The sequence below is a fragment of the Labrus mixtus genome, chromosome 20, assembly GCF_963584025.1.
Source record: "Labrus mixtus chromosome 20, fLabMix1.1, whole genome shotgun sequence".
NCBI lineage: Eukaryota > Metazoa > Chordata > Actinopteri > Labriformes > Labridae > Labrus > Labrus mixtus.
In genome coordinates, this window is record NC_083631.1 from 20,221,368 (window position 1) to 20,239,893 (window position 18,526).

The 18,526-nt window shown below is 40.0% G+C and overlaps 1 protein-coding gene across 1 annotated transcript; it reads left to right on the forward strand.

The window, feature by feature from the left end:
* The first annotated feature begins 10,908 nt into the window (after nucleotides 1-10,908).
* On the forward strand, nucleotides 10,909-14,768 carry LOC132954642 (keratin, type I cytoskeletal 13-like). The gene is made up of 8 exons (XM_061027258.1): nucleotides 10,909-11,370; nucleotides 11,724-11,806; nucleotides 12,553-12,709; nucleotides 12,882-13,043; nucleotides 13,312-13,437; nucleotides 13,558-13,632; nucleotides 13,730-13,875; nucleotides 14,505-14,768. The coding sequence occupies exons 1-8, from the start codon at nucleotides 10,924-10,926 to the stop codon at nucleotides 14,683-14,685; spliced, it is 1,377 nt and encodes a 458-aa protein (XP_060883241.1). The 5' UTR covers nucleotides 10,909-10,923; the 3' UTR covers nucleotides 14,686-14,768.
* Nucleotides 14,769-18,526: the final 3,758 nt, after the last annotated feature.

Sequence of the window (18,526 nt, forward strand, 5' to 3'; positions counted from 1 at the left end):
TCAAGGCCCTGCTGGGTATCTACTTAAAAAAACATGTTTTGATTTCTGAATTATTCAGAATGATTATAACAGGGTATAGAAATACACTTGTCTAAAAATGATAAAAAGTTTAATGACGTTTGGTTGAAAGATTCATCAATCTTTATTTGTAGAGAGCCAACACATTTCATCTCAAGACACTTTACATAAGAGCAGGTGAAATACCTTACTCTTTGTTATATTATCTACAAAGACCCAACATGAATCCATCATGAACACTAAGCAACATTTAGCGGTGTTGCAGCAGCAATGAAAAACTTCCTTTCAGAGGCAGAAACCTCGATCAGAATCAGACTCATGATGAACAGCCGTCTGCTGAAAATGTGCCGGGCTTGGAAAGTGGGAAAGAAGCAGGATGCAAGAAGAAGGAGAAGGAAAGATGCCCTTTGTTAATTGCGTTTTCTCTGAAGAAGCTTTTACCTAAAAGAAAATAAACTGCTGCAAAAATATGCACGTTCATCACTTTCTGAAAAACATTCATTGTAACATGAGGGTGTGACTCAGTTGGTAGAGTCGGTCATCTCTTAACCGGACGGTTACCACGTGTCTGATGTATCCTTGGTCAAGATACTTAACCCCAAGTTGCTCCAACTGCTTCATTGCTGGTGTAAGAATGTGTATGAATGGGATTAGTTACTTCTGATGGTCTCTTTACATAGAAACCTCTGCCATCAGTGTGTGAATGTGTAGGTGTGACATGTGGTGTAAAAGCACTTTGAGTAGTCAGAAGACTAGAAAAGTGCTCTACAAGCTCAAATTCTTTTTACCGTAACATTTGGTCACGCATGGTTTTACTCCCAAATCATTGAATGGAGTTTGGTTTGAAGATGCGGATATCTGAACTCAGGAGGATTTGTGTGTTTCTGTGATGAAGCATGGCTTTTACTCAAATTAGGACAATCTACCACTTGCACCACATGACTGTTCATTCCATGTGTTTCAAAACAGAGTCACATGCAGATTGAACATTACGAGATGTTGACTGCTTTTTAATTTAAGCTTTTGTAGTACGTAGAAAAGTAGTTCTCTCAACAGGAAACGTGCTGATACAAAGAAGATTTATAGCAGAAGCACAGCATTGGCAGTTTTCCCTCGTTGTTAAAAAACTGAATGGAGTTTGGCGTTCAAATGAGCGTCTCTCAAGATCTTTGGTGACTGAAGCCGATCTTTGCAGAATGTCTCGACGCACCAGCAGAAAGCTTTGATCACACTCAAAGAAAAAACAGAGGTGACAGGTGATGTGTGTGTGTTTTTATTAACACTCGGAGTTAAACGCACAGAGAGGCAGCGAGTAGAAGAACTGGAACTTGTTGGAATGAAAAACAGTTGAACAGTTTGTGCAATGGCATGACGGATTCATTAGAGCAGAAACCTGGCAGCAGATGAATAGAGACTGATCTGCTGTCGGTCTTTAGTGTGCAAGGGTGTGTGTGAGTGTTTGATGGTGGAACGTGGGCGTCCAACACAAGAAGCCATTAGATCTTTTATTGTGACTTTCTTCTCCTCGGCTAGCATCTCAATGTCGGAGCAGTAAACTGATCACTTTTATGTTAACCATTAAAACAAAGTAGGAACAGCATCAGGGTTATAAAACACTGAATCTAACCGGTGACGACTCTTCACTGAGACACTGATGGTTGTGTAACTGATCGAACTCCTGAATGACTTGTAATGAGATGATGACTCGATTTAACGGTTTCACACATGGGAACACATTTTACAGGTGTGTGTAGACTAGGCGTGTGAACGGTTACAAAAAATTGTAAACGGTTACACAACGTCATTTTTTTTTTTTAATTAATAAAAAAGAGAAAAGCGGCCGCTTTTCAGAAAGATTCCTCCGCATCACTGCCGCCACTCAAAGTTGTCAGACAGATAAAATTGTGCTTTATAAAGTAGGCTATATAAGTAACACAGAAAACTTGCCATAGAATTTGTAAAAGCAAATACCTGTATGTATTTATTTTAGGCCTATAACAAGGCTATGATAAAACAACTACCATGGTGAGTATGAAAGCCAAATGTCCCTTATTGGCCGAGTTGAATCCCCCCGGCAGACTGCGTGGACCCCAACCATTTACCTCTCAATGGTTTCACGCCCTCTTGAAGTTCTTTTCAAGTTTCCCTTAAGGTACTTGTCGACTATTGGTCTCGTGCCAGTATTTAGCCTTAGATGGAGTTTACCACCCGCTTTGGGCTGCATTCCCAAACAACCCGACTCTGAGAAGACCGGACCCCGGCGCGACAGGGGCCGTTACCGGCCTCACACCGTCCACGGGCTGAGCCTCGATCAGAAGGACTCAGGCCCCCGATCACTAAGACTTGGTCTCCTTTCTCATTTTTTCAAAAAACCTCCATGCCGCTCTTCGCTGAGTAGTCTTGGCTGCCATCGCAATTCAAAAGTGAAACTTACTTGTTACGTGACGTAATGCCTGGTGGTCAGTTATCCAACATTTATCACGTGCATTTGTGAGCGCAGTAACGTTGTCAAAGTGGAACATTTGTAGCTTTATTCATCTCTAAATAAATGTGTTATTTTTGATCAGAGATGATTGAATGCGTGTCTCTAAAACATTTGAAAATAATTTAAAAAAATAAATAAATAAAATAAAAAACGTTTTTTGTTTACTGATTTTTGGCCCTCGTTGGCCCAAACAAAGAAAGCAGTATTGTATTTATTTAGAGCACTCCTTGCTAAACTCCCTCCTTACATGACTAACCTGCTTTACTAACATCTCAAGCCATACAACCAGAACTCAGACCTGGATCCATTATGTGGAATCATTTTTAAATGGCGGCTAAGTTGCCTTCTCTCATATCATTTAGCGATTTTTAAAGATTTAATGTCTGAACTGCCTTAGGAAAGTCATTGAAACTGTTTTAAAATGTCATTTTAGCTAGTAAGCATGGTTTTGTGTTCACTACCCCCTTGCTCCTCGTGAGCTCCACCCTCTTCCCTAAACATGGTCGCCTCTGGTCAAAAGTTAAGACGGCGACGTCCAAAATGCCAAACTGGAAACTTGAAAGCAAACCAATGTGATATCGCTGTGGCTACAAGCAGAGTGCAACATGAGTATAACGTTTTGTGAATACTAAACTTTCTGAATCTGCTCGTAGAAGTTATTGCAGCATATTGCACCAAACCGGTGTGTTTGTTTTCTAAACCTGGACTCAGGTGTCTCAGCCCTGCACCCTGTTCATCCGCTTACACACAACTCTAGGACAAAACACATCAATGTAGAGCTTAACGATTCCTCTAAACATGAACATCAAGTTACGATGTTGATATCAAATCATTGAGAAAATAATTTTGTTAAATATAAATTCTGTCTGCACCTTCAGCTCTGTCAGGCACAAGATGTCATTTTGAATATGCCAACAGTGTAAAAGTATCAGCAAGAGCAACAGTATTAGTCTTTTTCGACTTTAAATCTTAATTTGCCCTGTAATGTCAACAGCACTTTTAAGAGCAAGCAGTAACTACTGAAAATCAGAGTGTAGTCACTCTCGCTGCAGCTCAACTTCAGGGCTCAGAACAGCCTCAGGTGAGAACCACCTTGACATTTCCTTTTATGGTCAAAATATTGAGCTGGAGATGCGAGTGGGCATGCTACAACAAACCCCAGTTTATCTGAGCATCATGAAAGAGTGAAAGTTCTCTGCAGGACATAAAACGTACAGAGTCGCACAAAGAGCAACAAAATCTGAAGTAGGAAAAGCTTTGATCACTTTTTACAGATGAGCAGAATTTTGTCATTTTCGTTTGAAAAACTAGTAAGGTTTAGTTTGTCTAAAGTTGTGTTTCTGCAGAATGGCACGCAGAGTTTTGGTTTCCGTGCAGAGTGGTGTGATGTGTATCGAGCTGTGACGTCTGAGTGAGTGATTGATGGTCTGTTAATGGGAGAAAGCGAGACAGCAGAGCAGGATTTATGACAGGGAGAGAAAGCCAAGATGTTGTTTGAGGAAAGCTCCAGAAGAATTCATGCGCTGCCACACCCTGCTTTGGAGGCGGAGAGGAGGCAGGGCATGTTATTATCTCAGTCAGGTGATGTTTGATTTAGTGCATGTTTTATGACACGGTCTGGGGACGTAGAACAAGCAAAAGCAAAAACACAAAGATTTACTGTGAGATTATCCTCAAATAAAGTCACTGTGTTGAGGAAGTCACAAGTGGAGGAAGTACTCTAATCTCTTAAAGCTGTTTCTTTGAGTGTCTAATACTGCTGGTAATGGGTTTACACAAACGTTTGTTTAAAGTCTGGTTGTGGACACATACTGTAAGGATTTCTTGTAGGTCTGTTTGATACTAAAAGTGCAGTGACAAAGCATTGCTTGCTTAGTCATCTACATCTTGGGAATGTGAACAGTCTGTAAACTTATTTGCAGTAGTATTACACACTTCATCTCTGATAAACGTAAATAAAGATACTTTAGAATACATTAAGGTGGAGGACAGGTTAATTTTCCACCTATCGATGGTCAGCATACAGACATATTGAACTCTTTTAATAATCACTGCATATCCTCTGGCTTTTTATCGAAGTTGGAAAAATTCCCCGTGGTGTCTCAAATGATTGACAATACAAGTTGCAGCGAGCTTTTACCCTCAGTCCTTTTACGATATCAGATGTTTATATTGCTCTTAAAAATCTCACCCTCATAAACCAGCTGGTCCAAACAACTGGGAGCCTTTTTTTAAAAAAACGTGCCTGACATTTTACAGCTTCTCCACCATGACACATTTTCTATCTTACCTTGAGTGCAAATAAAATCCCCTTAGTCAGTGAACAAGTAACAGGAAACCTGGCTTTCAACTCTATTGTGTCTGCCCTTTACTCAGGATGCCAAAAAAAACACATTAACTCGACCACTACCATTCTTTTGAGTGGTTTGTTACCCTTAATGGTATAACCCAAGCTGTTCAGTTAGAGGTTGACTTACTACAATTACACAAGTGGGACACATCAAGGTTTGGTTCTGGGCCCACTATTATTTACTATCTATATGAATTGCCTTGGACAGAATATTCTTTTTTTTATTTGTATGCAGATGACACTGTTATTTACCGCTGTGCACCTACACTTGCAAAAGCTTTTGCAAATCTTCAGCATATATTTGACTCAGTACGAGAACAGCTCTGTCAGCTGTGCTTTGTTCTTAATGCAGACGGAACCAAACCCATGTTCTTTACATCTTCAAGGAGAACATTTTCAAAGTAAATTGTTGCAGAAGACAGTAGAGAAATTGAGTTATATATCATCTTTTGAATACTCAGGGGTTTTACTTAATGGCAGCTTGTCTTTCAGTGTGTTGCTAAATGGTTTTCTGGGATTTTACTACAGAAATAAGTCCTGTGAAGAGTCCACCTTTTAACCTGTTCTTGATTATGGTGATGAATAAGAAAGTCTTCATATGCTGGACAGTGTGCATGCATGAGATGAGATTTGTCACAAACTGTGGATTCTTTACTCCTCATTGTACTTTATATCCAGAAGTACATGCCAGCTTGCACATTGGTATGTCTTCATTTATAAAGACATTCTTGGCAAGATTCTGAACTACCTTCTCTCTCTTTTAATCGGAATCAACAAACCCCCATTCATTGTACATCATGCAAGTTGACGCAGTTACTCAGGCTGGTTTGAACGCATGAAACTTGTCTGAACATTATCTTTATTATTATAACAACATCCTTACAGTGTTTGACTTCCTCATTCAGAGAAACCATCACCTGCAGGCACACACCTGCTGCTACTTGACAGAGGCTGGTCCGGACCCTCCGATAGTCTGTTCAAGAATCCCTAAATCCGTGGCCTCAGAAGTTCTTTGATATTTTATTTAAGTAAAGCTGTGAAAGCAAAGTACTTTGTTCAAATTAAGTATACATGGAAAATTCAGGGGCGTGTCCAGGGAGTAGACTCATAAGTGTTTGGCTATCTGACAAGCCAGGTGTGGTACCCAGAAGGGTTGACAGATTGTATTGTCCAACTGAAGATTTGCACAATATTGTCAACACAATATTCTGTTGGTAATTTACACTATGACTGTTGTTAGATGTGTAGTTTTCTTTCATATGTAGCCATGTTGAGGACTTAAAGATAAGGTACATACAGGCTTAACATTACATTTGTTTAGTGTTACTCTGTTGTTTAATATTCACTAGGAATATTTATTCAGGAATTTAAATATCAGACACATACATGTTAAAAAGCAGGATTCTCTTTTAGTTCTTGAACTTTGTTCGCTATAAACGACTAACGTAAAATCCAGTGTATAAGACGCACTATACTTTATCCTGTCCTATATAGCGTTGCAACAAGCATACCAGAATGAAACACGTCATGACCAGTTGCAACTCTAAAGTCTGTTGGGGCCCTAGGCAAAAATTCACAGGGGGCCCCTCCAGACATCAATCATCGCCATTATGTGAAATGTGAAATGTGAACCTTTTTATTTATTTCTTTTACAGATTTTGATATTACCATTATTGAACAGTAATGTTCTTCTGGTGTCAGATGTGTTGTCAGATGGCGCCACCTTAGAGGGATTATCTAGTGTCATTGCAAACTTTGGGTATTTTTGAGCAACTGCTGTGGTTTAAAGTACATCAGACTTGGGGGGGGGGGGGGGGGACTAAAAAAATCAGACTGAAAATCTGAAGAAAAATTCAGCTGCACCACTCCTGAAGCACCACCAAAAATATTATTCAGCAAAAATTGAGCAAAACTTCAAATCCACAACATAAAAAAACCTTACTTGACTCTTACCTGTCACAGTTTGAAACATGATGGTGTTTTAATTCTTCAGCACAAGGTACATTTCCTAACCAAGTACTATTGGTGCCTTAAACTAGATACAGAAACTACTTAGTTTAATTGTTGTTTCTTTAATTTTTTATCCCCTGGAGTATATGTTAGGACCAGTTTCTGCTCTTGGAAGTTTGCTGTCACTGAGATTATAAGACCTACAAACAGAAGCAGTACGTTGGTTAGCTTTTGTTCCAATTTTGCCAATAAAAAAATATACATACTAAACATGCCTGACAAAGAATACATAACAACTTTCAGCTGTGTAAGGGTTTCTGTTCTTTGAGAAGACGTTGCATCAATAAAGCTACTGTAACTTCTGATAGAGAAGCAATCAGTCATAATGAGGTTTTTTTTCTTTCTACTTTGAGCTTTTAAATATGATACAGAAATCTTGTTCATGAGGTCTTCATTGTATCTTTTTCAATGCAAATATAGTTTTTATGTCATTTATTTGTTATTTACATCTCTTTTAGTTGACCTACTGCAGTTTAAGTTAGAGAGATTCTCCTCTGTGCACCAGCGGCCCTGCCCTCTCAGGTAACATCTGTTATATAAGTTTGATGCTGCAGGCGAAGGATTCAAGAGTAGGTTTCATTAGGGGTTGGGGGGCGAGCTGGAGCAGGTTCGGAGGGTTTCTCCGCAGTTTTCCCTGAGGTGGTGGTGGGTATTGTTACCAAAGTATGTATGTGCGTGTGTTATAGACAATAGCTGTCAGTTTCTGAGCCGAGCCCGTGCAAAGTTCCCAAACCCAAAGTCTCCATTTTTGTTTGAACTGAGACTGATAACGATTTGTGGTTTTCAATATTTATTGTTAGTTTATCCATGGTAAGAGAGTTCCCACATGTTGATACAAAACACAGATTTCAAACTAAACTATTCTGGAAAGCCAGATTCCTGCTAGATTTTAAGTTTATAACCAGATATTAAGACATTTACTGTTCCATGCTGTGTGCATGAGGTAGTACGTTTGTTTTTTAATTTACTGCTCATAGTCCACTACATCTCAGAAAGACATATTGTACATATTGTCCATATATATAAATATATATAGTAGGAGAGTAATAGAAGTTCTCTGGTGTAAGTAACAGTAGCAATGTAGCTCTGATGTTAGCTATTGTTGCAGGAGAGTTTTCATGTAAGCACTAGAAGAAGCAGAGTTGTGATTTTTCTTTTATTAGCGGGAGAGTTGTAGGAATAGCTGTAGCAGCAGGAGAGCTTTAGATGTCAGCTTTAGTATCAGAAGCTGTGTTAGTTTGAACAGCAGAAGAGTTGAGACGTTAGCTTTAGTAGCAGGCGAGTTTTCTAATTGTAGTGTTATCTGTGTATGAGGTCAACCCCATTCTTCAGTTAGATCAGCTTTTAATCCCGTCACCTTCAGATGACATCATCGGCCATCTTCTCGTCAACCCCGGTCTTCACAGTTCAATCAGCTTCTTCATTGCATACGCCCAGACGACATCATCGGCTAACACCTTGCACCACCAGAATCTGGACTCTATGAGGGGGTAGATCTTGCTGCCGCTCAGGGCAGATATCTTCAATCAGCCTATCTCCTAGTAGAGTTCAAGCTCCAAAGATTCTCTGACAATCATTCAATCTCACATCATCATGTAAAATAAATATTAATCTTTAAATCATTAACTTGTCTCTCCTGATTGAACTGATATCGTCCCATATCTTACATTTAAAGGCAGGGTTGGTAATTCCCTCAGTGCTTCGTCACATAAAAAGTGAAGCCAAGCCCTGGATCTCTTTTTTTGTCTTGATGAAGAAATATATGGCTGTCAGTCTGAACATGTTCTTTGTTGGTAAAATTGTCCCTTCAGAGCCAAATATCTGTGACAAACACGCCTATTAAACAAACATGTTGTCTGAATTCAAGCAAAATTAAATGATCACCTATAATTACTATGGAGAAGATAGGGCATGGGTGTTGTACATACTTGTTTGTTTTCCTTGCAGCCTGAGAGCAGATGCTCATGATGGGAACAGGCCTGCAGCGGAATACCATGAAGCCACACCCAACCTGCATTTCCACTTTAATCATTAAACTTAAACGGCTGACATTGCTCCAGGATGCATTTATGCATGAAGTGAATCTATTGAGTCATCTGTCCCAGTTTGATGCCTCTCATTCAATCGCTGTCGTTACATTATTACGCTAAGATTGTTAGCTGAATAAACTTTAATAGAAGGGTCGATGGACAAAATCATAAGTTATGTTTCGGTTTAGTGTCTGATTTGTTTGCCCTGCAGAGTTCAAAGCTTGTTTTGTGAATTCTCGGTAACACCATGTTTAGATCAATAAAACTCTTTCTGGCTTCAGAGGATCATATTTTGGATGCGTTAACTCTGCTTTTAAGGTCATTGGTCTCATCAAACATTGCTTTGTCATTCAAAATGTACTGGTTAAAGTAAATACCAAATCGTCTTTGGCCTAGCAGAGACCCTCAGGGTTTCAGGTAAAACTGTCTACAGCTGGGGCCAGACGATGCAGAAGACAAACCATCAGGATAAAGAGGAGAATACCCGGGCAAAGGCTGGACAATATGGGATTGAGACTGGATCATTGACGCAGAGGTTTGATCATCTTTGATCATCAGACCTATCTGGGTCTAGGCTTAAACCATCTCCAGCAGAGGTCAAATTAAACAGGATTTGAGGTCAAATGGGGTTGATGTCATCTCACCATCTTGGGTAAGGGTGGGCCAAATCTGGACAGAGGGAAGAACATCTGCCTTTAAGGTCAGGGCATCTGAGGAAGCAGCCTGACAATATGCGATAGAGTCAGATCATCTTTGGCCTGGCTCAGACCATCCCACTCTGAGGTCAAAGCATCTGGAGATGAGGACAAACAGTCTGGAGTTCAGTTCGTCAATCTGGGGGCAGGGGTCAGACCATCAGGGGTTAAGGTTCACTGGTGGAGGTAAGAGGTGGAACAATCTGGGCATAACCAGACCGTCTGCATTGAAGCTCAGGGTATCCGTGGCAGAGGTCACATCATTTTGATTGAGATCAAACCATTTTTTAGATTATTATTGGCTTAGTTTACACCGCTCGTTCTAAGGTTGAACCATCTCAGGCAGACATCAGATCATTGCAGGTTAAGCTCAGACCTTCTGTGTTAGAGAACATTTGTCAACAGAGCTGTCAATCATTAAGTTATTGCACTCTTTTTCACATCATATAATTGAATCGAACATATTTCAATCTTTGAAATGAACTACAGTCTACCTGTTTCAGATGTGAAGATCAATCGTTTTGGCAAATTTTCAGCATGAAATAATTTTACTGGTAATGATTTAGTTCACGGTTGAAAAACTTCACCACACCTTAAGTACAATAGTCTCTCTTAGTCTCTTAGGCTTTCATAAATCCACCATGCAAAGTGAACATTTCCAGACTTTTTCTAGGGTCTTTGCCTCTTTCTTAGTTTGAATTCCATCCTATCTTGATAAATAATGTTCACAAAAATTTGACAAACCATTCCTTAGTCTCAGTTCTTTGTCTCTGTTTACTCTAGATTACTCAGACATCAAAGACTCTGTTTCATCAAACAAGTGGTTTAGTCTTTAAGGCACTTTGGCTCATGAGTCCCTCCACAATGACTTGCGGCCAAGAGTTACCCAACCCTTCCCTGGTAAAAAGATGTAATAACAGATTGTGGTTATTGTGAATAAGGTCACTCTTTGCTGCTGCTGATTGATTGGATGTGTTTTTGCATGTAGTGAGGGACCTTTAAATCTAAATGTCATCCAAGTTTGAACTCGCCTGCAGCCCTTCTAATACTTTAATCTTCTGATACAAGCTGAGATCTTTCTGTGTGTTCACTAACAGGTGTATGCACTAATGATGGGTGGATTCCGCATTTCTCAGGCACACCTACAGCCCATTATCCCTTCTGTTGAGTTAAACAAGGACAGGTGTCTCCTCCCAGGCTTGGCTGCATCCATCTCTCCTCCTCCTCACCAACTCCTCTAACAGTATAAAAAATCAGCCGCTCTCTGAGCTCCACAGTCTTGTCTCCTCTCCTCAGCTGAAGCAGAAAGACAGCCTCCTTTACCCTCATCGCAATATGAATGTGTTTTCGACCAGATCACAGAGGGTTGGTACCTCTCAATCCTTGTACGGAGTTTCACCGTCCAGAATGGCCTCTTCGTCTTCCCTATATAGCGGAAGTATCAGAGGTGGTGGAGGTGGTGGAGGTGGTGGAGGTTCCTTCCAGTACCAAAGTTATTCTAGTGGTGGTGGAGGTGGAGGTGGAGGTGGAGCTGGTTCTGCGTTCTTCTTCGGTGCTGGCGGTGGCGGAGGAGGAGGAGAAATCGACATCTCTGCCAACGAGAAGGCCTGCATGCAAAACCTGAATGACCGTCTGGCCACCTACCTGGAGAAGGTGCGCATGCTGGAGGCTGCCAATAAAGCGCTGGAGCTGAAGATCAGAGAGTTCCTGGATAAGAAGTCCTCCCCGTCCTCCAGAGACTACAGCGCCTACTACGCCACCATTGCAGAGCTGCAGGGAAAGGTGGGTTGAATTCCGACATGTATACAGATATTTAGTCGTGTGACCTTAACACAACAACAGCAACTGAGTTTTATCATTGAATGAAAGTTAGAAACTAACATTTTAGTTGTAGTTTATTATTATGTTTTAATTATGGTTACTTGAAATTATTAGGTTTATCAAAGCAATACCATAGATTTGCAATTATCTTCATGCTGAAAAAAAGATCGCAGAAAGCAGAGAGGATTTTTTGACTCATTCATGGGCTCCGCTAGCTTTCCATCAGTAGTATTTTTTTCATCAATACAGTTACTTTATACAAGATAAACACAAACTGAAAGTAAATAGCGTTTCTTTCCTCTTGTATCTCTCAGATCCAGGATGCTACCAGAGACAACGGTGGTATCTACCTCTGCATCGACAATGCCAAACTGGCTGCTGATGATTTCAGGCTCAAGTGAGTGAATTAATTTGTTAATTAGAGCTAAAATTGGGGAAACTAGGGTGCGCACATCCAACCAACACACATGCAGATGCAGGACAAGAAATGTCCTAACTTAAGAAAAAGTAAAGGATCTGCACATTGGCCAGCTCCCAGTGTCTCTACAGTGCTGACTGTACGGAGAGCCAGAGAATCCAAATTTCTTCAATTTCACTTCACGTCTTCTGTCAGAGACATATTTAGCACACAGACCTGAGGGTCAATAACACAATCCTCATAGCTTTCAAGTTGATTAGCTAGCTTACAGAAATTGAGTAGACTGATAATGAGCAAGAGAAGTGTTTTATCTCTTTTAGTTATAGTTTACAGACAGGAATCAATGATACTTTAATATCAAACGGTCCAGTTGGCCATCAAGCTAATTAGCTAGCTTACAGATACTCAGTTAACTGGAATTTAGCAAAACATCTGCTTTGCATTTTTCCAGTGACACTGCTTCTATGGCTGGAGACAAGAGTTCACGATTCCGATACATCTATTCTGCACTGTCCAGTTAGCTACCGAGCTAAATATCTTGTAAAATCACATAGGCTACAGATAGCAAGCAAAAAAGAGCGGGGCTAGGAGTCCATGATAGCGAACACTATCTATTTAGCTTCCAAGTTAAATAGCTTTCTCATATTTTATTGACAGTCGAAGAGAAGAGAGATTTCCCCAGAAAAACTGATTTAAACCGTTTTATTAATTTGTCCTCATTGTAGGTACGAGAACGAGATGGCCATGAGCCTGTCAGTGGAGGCTGATATCGCCGGGCTGAGAAGGGTCCTAGACGAACTGACAATGAGCAGGTCCGACCTGGAGATGCAGATCGAGGGTCTGAAGGAGGAGTTGATCTTCCTTAGAAAGAACCACGAGGAGGTCTGTGAATCTCTTTCATCCATTTAAGGGGTTCATATAATTCAAGTAAAAATAAATTAAAGATGTTTATGAATTAGGTTCCCACAGGCGTGGGAAATTTCTTAAAGGACCTTTCTGGTAAATACAAGTCTGGATTCCTACTTTAATTAGTCTCTCTGTTGTTTTTCTGCAGGAGCTGCTTGCCATGCGGACTCAGATGAGTGGTCAGATCAACGTGGAGGTTGACGCCCCATCAGGACCCGACCTTGCTGCGATAATGGAAGAAATCAGAGAACAATACGCAGCTAATGCCGCCAAGAGCAACAAAGAGCTTGAGGCCTGGTTCCAAGCGAAGGTACGACTTCATTTTTTTTGTAGGATTTCAAATATCGAACATTTTGTACCTATCTGTAATATCTCAACAGCTGTCTGAATTGTAATAAATATCTCTCCAGATATTTAGTGAGTTGTGAAGTAAAATTAGCTTTAGATCTGAGAGTTTTCCTGCCAAAAGAGAAATTGACATGACGATAATATCACAACTTGACACATGTAGATCACTAAATCAGTTGGTACACTTACAGATTGTAAAGACAATGCTGTAATTTTTTTCTTCCAAACAGATAGCAGAGTTGAACCAAACTGTTGCTGCCAGCACACTAGACATCACAACGTCCAAAACTGAGCTCACAGACCTCAAGCGAATGCTGCAGAGTCTGGAGATCGAGCTGCAGTCACAGCTTAGCATGGTGAGAATCACACACACACACACACACACACACACACACACACACACACACACACACACACACACACCTTTTACATGGAGTGTCTGTTATGAGTACTGAACCGGCTCCGCTCTCCTGCAGAAATCGTCACTGGAGGGCACCCTGGCTGAAACCCAACACCGGTTTGGCGCGATGCTGACAGGTTTCCAGAGCCAGGTGAGCATGCTGTTTCATATTTACACTCAGACTATTGCTGCTTGTCGGATTTAACATGTAAACCTTATTTTTTCTTCTTCTGCTTTTTCTTCTTCAGGTGGCGATGATGGAGGAGCAGTTAACGTGCCTGAAGGCCGACCTGGCGCGTCAGGGACAGGAGTACATGATGCTGCTGGACATCAAGACCAGGCTGGAGCTGGAGATCGCCGAGTACAGGAGGCTGCTGGATGGAGAGGGTGGCAGGTGAGTGATTTAAAGGGTTGTTTGTGCAACTGCAGGACATAGAATTCAAGTCAGACATAAACAAACAGTTAAAGACATACTAAATTGTTCAGGATTGTTTTTGACATGAAAAAAGATTTAGGAGTGTATGCTCGGTTTAGGAATAGAAAGTCTTTGTTGTCACATGACACTGTCCCAACTTTTGAAACATAATTATGGCATCAAATTCAGTATGGGCATTTCATTTCCCAAACACAATGGCTTTCTCAGTTTTTAAAATTTTAACATGATGTCTTTGTGCAATTTTCAATTAAATACGGGGTTTCAGTGTTTTAAGTGATATTTTTAGAGGAAAAATAACTACATGTGCTTTGGAAATATAAAGGAAAAAAAAAATCTTATATATATATTATTCACTTTAATTATATTTCTGCATTTATTGATAAATAAAAACAAATTAATATTGAATGAATATTAATCTTGATAGGGTTAGGGCAAAAATTAACATTATTTATTTTTTGCTCCTTCCACTTCCACTTCTTCACTTTTGCATATTCAGCACACTGTATCTCTCATGATGCTTAGAAAGGACAATTCTTTACTCTGAACGTGACTTGAGATGTAAAAATCTATTTCTCTTCCTCCTGCAGTTCCTCCTTCTCCAAGACTTCCTCCTCCTCCTCCAAGACTTCCTCCAGCCTCTCTACCAGTACCGTCACTGCCCCCGTCAGCACCTCTGTCACCAAACAGAAAGTCATCACCATCGTGGAGGAGGTAGTGGATGGTGTAGTTGTCAGCAGTACAGAGCAAGTCCAAGTCCAACAGTTGTGAGCACCTTTGGGTGGCGCACTCACTCAGCTACCATCGAAACAAATCCACAAAATAAATGTGGGCTAAGGTGCCTTAAAATAAAAGTTTGTGTGTTGTGTATTTTTTTAAAGTGTCCCTCTTAAGACCGCTATGTGCTGCTGTTGTACTGAAGGTTACCAAGGGCTATAACAATAACAAAGAACTGTGTGAACAACAAAAGACATAAATGTGTCTCAAGAAAGAAAAAAAGTGGTGAACAAAAAGGCTTATAGAGGTAAAAGGTTTTTTATCCATTAAGTTTTTCCTAACCCAATGTTTCAGTGAGTGTCTCAGATTTCAGATTTCAGCACAAAGTATGAGAAAAAAAAAACAACGGAATTGAACTTGTGACATTCAGAGTATTGTAGTCGTACCACAAAGCGCCACAAGGTGGTGCCTCTGTTATGACTCTGTTCTGAGTTTGCGAGAAAGTGTGTCTATGACAGTCAACTCGTATGTGTGTAATACTGTGACAGGACTCTTAAGGATATCTATGTTTTACTGTTCATGTATGAACAGTGCATAGAGCGCCGAGGATACCTGGCTTTGTATGCTCGATGAAGTGTAGTAGAATAATGGTGCTGAGAGGAAATCCTGCACTCTATTGTCTGTCGACTATCTGATGCTAACCAGCTATCTCGGGACTTCGGCTAATTGCTGCCTGCCGCTAGCGTCTCCTCCTGTGCCAGCCACTTTACAAACTAAAAAGAGAAAAATTACATTTCTTTATCACTTTATGTTTAAACTGCATTAAGAAAGGTTTTTAGTAATGAAATTGAAGTGAATCGATCTAACTCTGCTCTCGACAATGTGTATAAAAAAAGAGTTAATGTTCCTCTTTATCTACCACTTGACTGTTTTAGTTTTTAAATACATATTACAAATAATCTTTATATGACTGAGTCAGAAGTAAAATATGTCAGGATTCAATAAGGCAAACAAAAAAGCCCTCTTTACATCCAAATGGTAAAAACAAACAGGTTGTCCACACCATAAATCATATGTCATATTAGATATGTTTTAATGAAAAGCAAAGAGACATTTGTTAGGACACAAATGTCTGCCAACCACTAATGCTTGGTTACTCTTTAAAGCGTAACACTGGCAAAGACTTTGCTGTTTATAGCTATTGCGATAGAGCCCATGTGCTGTATAAAGGTCTCAGGTGCCCAAACTCAGTTTATCTTAATATCTCTGTTTCACTTTGGTTGTCAGGTGATGTGAACATGCGTTTTTTAGAGCAGTGGTTCCCAAAGCGGGGGTCTGGACCCCCTGGGGGGTGGCGAGACACTGTTAGGGGGGGTCGCGAGATTCCTTCCAAAAACATAGAAAAATGGAAAATGGTGTAAAATTGCATATTTCACCCCTTATTGTGTGGTGTTTTAATGCTAGTGTTTGGAGTGGCCTAGTGCATTAAAGGTGGGGTCCCCGGTATCTATCACCGTTATACTGAGGATTATATTGGGGGTTGCACGCTGGAAAGTTCTCAATAGTGGACGCTACTTCCCTAAGCGCTTTTTGCCCTCCAGCTCTCCATGCTGGTCATGTGACAGAAGGCTATTAATACCACCATTTTCCCGTCATTGACTGTAAAGATAGAATTTGCGTCCCCACCTGACGTATTAGGTAAAGCCAAAATTCCCTTCTGTAGACAAAAACACACATCTAATTAACAGACAAAGATCCCTCAGGTGAGCACCAATTAAAATGAACTGAAAAAATTAACTTCATGCTGTATTGAAGACTATTTGAAACAAGAGATTAAGATCATATACACCCATGGAAAACATTAACTGGGGTAATACATCACAGGAGAAGTAGGCTAATTTTCACACAGACTTCTATAGTGCAGACTTCTTTTTGTGCGACCAGTTGAGTCGCCCCCTGCTGGACATCAGAAATACCGCAGTTTGAAGGCACTTCTGCATTTGATTCTTTTTGAAGTCAGACGTTACTTTTACTAGGATACCGTATACAGTCTATGGTATGAGGATTTGTTTCCAATCATCAGTAGATGGCTAATTATGTAGAAACCTGTGGGGAATACTGAATGATAGATTCAAAGCATTTCTGTGTTTGTGTGGGTTGTAGTGCCCCCTACCTTCCAGTCAAGGAAACAGAATGAAGTGCTTTAAAGATTTCCCTACATACCAGTAATGGGGGAAAATGTTGTTTTCTAATACTCATAATATGCATATCATGCATGTTTTGTATAACTATGATCACATTGTTTGAACACTTTTTGACCAAAGTTTGCAGTACTATTTTAGTTTTATGTTCGAGTTTAGTTTTACACCTTTCATGGTCTGCCTCTGGTCAAAGTGGTTACTTTACAATGTGGTATAAATTACATATCTTTAGTCTGGAAATAATTTAGTGTGTGAAAATGCATTTCTGTTATTTTCTTGAATTCTACAAGACCATTAAACTTACAATGTAGATTTATGTTCTTCAAATATTCTGGCTTTAGAAACGTATGCACAGTTTGATCGAGAGCTTTATAGCATCCTTGCATACTTTTCCCTCAAACAAATTCAAAGCTGTGAAGTAACAGCTAAGTGTCGAAAGATGTGTAAAAAGCAGCATGAATGCATACAATCGCTTACTGGTCATTTCCAGTTTAATCAGGACCATACCTAACCCTAACCTATCCTTCCATTGTCTTCTGTTTTTCAGGTGTTAGGTGGCAGTGAAAGCAGGCCAAGCAAGTTGGTTCAGTTTTCTCTCCCCCGGGAGAATAGTGTGTCCAACTGTGATATATAATCCTCTCAGTGAGCTCTGGGTCTACCTCTATGGAGGATACATTTTTTAACCCCTTGTGAGCGTAATATCATTATTTTTGTTATTTCTAAAAGCTCATGAAAAAATGTGAAGGTTGGAAGTTAGATTAACTTGTAAATATAAACCTTATCCACAATATGAAGAGCATTGGTGCCTTCATGAGCAACCGTAATGTATATTTATATGCAGATGATATGATGATGATGATTTGTTGACGAGGTGTTAAGTGGCTGTTAAGAACACCTTCAACTGTCATGTATTGTTCTGTTTTTATTATTGTTACCCCTCTTGAACCCTGGTTGAGGATTCATCATTATCATCTTCATTTATTTATTTGAATCCTTGTCAAACACACTTAGGGAGAGCCCTCAATAGACCCTCATATGTTTTGAAATAAGAGACTTTTCAAAGTCATCACATTGCTTCCTGAGGCGAGCATAACTTTCTGATCCAAATTTCAGCCACAATCGATCCAAAATATTTAGAGACGTTTCAGTCTGAGGTAAAGAGGTGGAGAAACTTTTTATTTTTTATACAGACACATTACTTCCTCTTCTAAAATGACACCACAGTCCAGGTTCCTTATCTGTCCTCGCAAACACAGACGACCACACACTAAGTAAACACCTTTGTTAAAAAACAGTCGTAGTTAATCTTCCACTTTGCAGCAGCCTCAAGGTAATTTTTTTTTCATTACATAAACATGAGAGGAATGCGGATTCCAGCTTTAACCAGCAGCCCCTCAACACACTCTGAATGTGTGCACTTTCAGAAGCAACAGTTGGAAGACTTTACAGTTTTAAGGTGTTCGTAAATAAACAACTATTTCAAATCAAGCTTCAGAAAGCTTTCATACACAGACTGGTGCCTTGTATCCACTTAGCTAAGTGACTGGAATATAGATATGTAAATATACAGATGATGCCTCCTAGTGTCCAATGTAGGAAAGTGCATTTCTTTACGGTTAGATAGAAACCTGATACTACCTGTAGTCATGGGGGATGGGCTAAAATTGTCTGATTTTTCACCATCCAGCAGTTTG

Bases quoted from the DNA above. Each gene is read 5' to 3' on its own strand.
- LOC132954642 (XM_061027258.1), top strand. From the start codon at position 10,924: ATGAATGTGTTTTCGACCAGATCACAGAGGGTTGGTACCTCTCAATCC. The intron at 11,807-12,552 runs GTGAGTGAATTA...TCCTCATTGTAG, and splicing joins GCTGATGATTTCAGGCTCAA to GTACGAGAACGAGATGGCCA. The intron at 13,633-13,729 runs GTGAGCATGCTG...TTTCTTCTTCAG, and splicing joins TGACAGGTTTCCAGAGCCAG to GTGGCGATGATGGAGGAGCA.